Below are 2845 nucleotides of genomic sequence, written 5' to 3'. Positions count from 1 at the left end.
AGGTTTTTGCACCGCCTGTCGGCCTCTAGGCCAATGAAATGCATCAGAATAGAGGCAAAGGAGTGACGTAATTACCCTCTGGTCATTGTTTGGGAAGTTTTTTTCAAGCAAACATGGAGGAGTTGTACAGAGAAGAGTTGTCGAAAGGCAGTGATTTTGAGGAGTGTGTCGGCTTTGATGACGGTATAGATGAAAATGATGACTTTGAACGCGCTGAACCAATCGACCGGGATTTGTGGTTAAGACATATGTTCGAAGACGACGAGCCGGACATTAGCGACGATGAGTTTGAAGGTTTTGACAGTGACTGGAAGACGGAGAACTACCACCGCAATGCACGGAGTGTTTTCAACCGCACACCGGGGGTGAAAGTTGCCACACCGCTGCAGGCATTTGAGCATATTTTTAATGAAGAACTTTGGATGCATCTCGTTACCGAGACGAATAGGTACAGTGACCAAACAAACCAAACTCCAACAAGAGCAAAGATGGCAAAGTGGTCACCCGTGACTGACGGAGATGAAGACATTTATTGGGCTGTGTATGGGCATGGGACTTCTTGTGTTGCCAGTACGAAGAGATTATTGGCGACAGAGTAAACCTCTCTCCAGGACGCAGTTCCCCCAAAATATGTCCCGGGACAGATTTGTGGCCATCTGGAGGTAAGTTGTATTGCAATTTATAACACAGACATATGCATTATTATGCATAATAATACTGTTAATAAGTAATCATCAGATAGTTATTTATGTAATGTTTGTTCTTTATTTTAAAAACGTTTTATATGCACATTCTCAATGAAGACATGATCACATATGGAAAAAATAAAAGGTTGAATTTTTTTTTTTTTCTCTTTGATTACTGCTTTTCACTTTTTTTTGGAAGAATTTCAAAGATAAAATATATTTTGAGTTACCTTACACTTTTTGTTCATCACATAATTACATGTGTCTTCAGTCATAATCTACAATGTGAATAGTGTTGAAAATAAAAAAAATAAACAACTGTATGCCAAATGTGTTACAAAAGCTTGACAATATTTTATGTGATGCTTTCATCCAAAGTAACTTATGTGTGCATTTTCAGGTATTTACACCTTCAGAATAACCAGGCAGCAGATGTCAACAAGGATGACAAGCTATGGAAAATGCGCTGGTTTCTGAATTACCTCCTTGACCGATTCCAGGCACTGTATGAGGTAGATGGCAACGTGTCTGTAGATGAGAGCATGATCAAATTCAAAGGGCGCCTCTCCTTCAGGCAGTACCTCCCCATGAAGCCGACAAAGTGGGGTGTCAAGGTATGGGTAATGGCAGAGAGCTCCACAGGATATGTAACCAACTTCCAGGTGTATGCTGGTCGTGAAGGCTCTATGGAGAAGGGTCTCGCACACCGTGTGGTGATGGAATTAGCCAGACCATATTATGGGTCTTACCTGTCCATCTATATGGACAATTTTTACACGGGGGTAACTCTGTTAGAGGAGATGAAGACCCATGGGTTGAACGCTTGCGGCACTGTTCGTGCCAACCGGACTGGACTCCCAAAGAACGAGAGGCTTAGAAAAAACACCTCAATGGAAAAGCACGAGTTCAGGGTAGCTCAGAAGGACGACCTCACGTTCTGTATTTGGCAAGACACAAAAACCGTCATGGTGCTCTCCAACCATCACGATCCAACCCAGACAGGGACAGTGAATCGAAAAAAAGACGGAGCCAACCACGTCCCGGTGGAAGTGCCAGCTTCCCTCGCAGACTACCGGAAGCACATGAAAGGTTTGTTTTGTTGGTCTTTGGAGTGCAAATGTCTGAGTTTCATGTGTGTCAACTGAGTGTTCTGTGTGTTCCAGGCGTCGATCTGCTTGATCAAATGATTGGCTATTATGGATTCCAGCATCGATCAAAGAAGTGGTGGAGGAGGGTGTTTTTCTTTTTCTTGGCTTTGTCCTGCCACAATGCCTACATTGCTGCAAGGTCTGTTGGAGGAACAGCCTTCAGACACAAGTACAGAGGCTACAAACCCTGGCTGGAGGACCTGGCTGAGCAGCTCATCACACCGCACAGGACCAGGGCTGTTAATGTGACTCCTCCATCTTCTCTTCCTGCCTCACCATCTCCTACTCTTCCTCCCTCTCCAGCTCCATCTGCAGGTAGCAGAGTAGACACACCTCCTCCACAACATGACTGTGGAAAAGTCTATGACAAGCGCAAACAGTGTAGGGAGTGTTTGCTTGTCTCGGACACTGAAAAAGTAGGTGGGCCAACTGTGTATGGTTGTAAACAGTGCAGCCTGCCACTGCACATTGAGTGCTTCGGCAAGCACTATCGTCGTTACATGTGAATCAGACTGTTTAAGTCATCAGTATGTTCTGTTCTTGTTCTTAACAGTTCATCAAGTCACTGACACAAGTTGATATTACTTATTTATTATTTTCTTACTATTTTTGATTGAAAATATTAATGTTCACTTTACTTTTACATTGTTTATTTATGAAGGAGTATCTAAATAAACTCAATTTCCCAGGAAAGCCACATGTGTAAGCTTTCAAATACTTTTTGAATTTTGTTTCTATCTGCTACAGAAGCTGAGATATCAATAATTTACTAGGCGTTGACACAGTTGCTGAATTTACAGAAAAACTTCAGGTTTTAGGGGTATTTTTTAAAATCGGCCATAGGTTTTTAAGGTGTTTTTTTCAGGCGTTTTAGGCCTAAATGGGTTAAGGTGGGTTGGTTCTTCTCCTCCTCTTTCTCCTTTATTGGCAAGTATTTCTTTATCCCTAAACATATGGGTCATTTTGAAGTAAGCTTCAATTTGGAAGAGAAATCAATTATTTATGCCTGAT

The 2845-nt window shown here is 42.2% G+C and overlaps 2 protein-coding genes across 2 annotated transcripts; both read left to right on the top strand.

The window, feature by feature from the left end:
* Positions 1-614: 614 nt before the first annotated feature.
* On the top strand, positions 615-1403 carry LOC119772120 (piggyBac transposable element-derived protein 4-like). Its single transcript, XM_038268423.1, has 3 exons — positions 615-662; positions 1087-1350; positions 1382-1403. Exons 1-3 carry the CDS (start codon positions 631-633, stop codon positions 1401-1403), a joined length of 318 nt encoding a protein of 105 aa, XP_038124351.1. The 5' UTR covers positions 615-630.
* LOC119772164 (piggyBac transposable element-derived protein 3-like) lies at positions 1382-2426 on the top strand. Its single transcript, XM_038268488.1, has 2 exons — positions 1382-1775; positions 1850-2426. The coding sequence occupies exons 1-2, from the start codon at positions 1403-1405 to the stop codon at positions 2338-2340; spliced, it is 864 nt and encodes a 287-aa protein (XP_038124416.1). The 5' UTR covers positions 1382-1402; the 3' UTR covers positions 2341-2426.
* Positions 2427-2845: the final 419 nt, after the last annotated feature.

Source organism: Cyprinodon tularosa, unplaced genomic scaffold (assembly GCF_016077235.1).
Source record: "Cyprinodon tularosa strain WSP-4 unplaced genomic scaffold, ASM1607723v1 ctg70, whole genome shotgun sequence".
Classification (NCBI taxonomy): domain Eukaryota; kingdom Metazoa; phylum Chordata; class Actinopteri; order Cyprinodontiformes; family Cyprinodontidae; genus Cyprinodon; species Cyprinodon tularosa.
The sequence above is the reverse complement of the archived record's forward strand: the minus strand, read 5'-3'. Positions and strand labels throughout refer to the sequence as shown.

What these genes read in the sequence shown, in the direction of transcription:
- LOC119772120 (XM_038268423.1), top strand. Translation starts at nt 631, where the DNA reads ATGTCCCGGGACAGATTTGTGGCCATCTGGAG. An exon ending in AGATTTGTGGCCATCTGGAG is followed by an intron (nt 663 to 1,086) that starts GTAAGTTGTATT and finishes GTGCATTTTCAG; the next exon opens with GTATTTACACCTTCAGAATA. An exon ending in TATGTAACCAACTTCCAGGT is followed by an intron (nt 1,351 to 1,381) that starts GTATGCTGGTCG and finishes TCTATGGAGAAG; the next exon opens with GGTCTCGCACACCGTGTGGT.
- LOC119772164 (XM_038268488.1), top strand. Translation starts at nt 1,403, where the DNA reads ATGGAATTAGCCAGACCATATTATGGGTCTTACCTGTCCATCTATATG. An exon ending in CTACCGGAAGCACATGAAAG is followed by an intron (nt 1,776 to 1,849) that starts GTTTGTTTTGTT and finishes TGTGTGTTCCAG; the next exon opens with GCGTCGATCTGCTTGATCAA.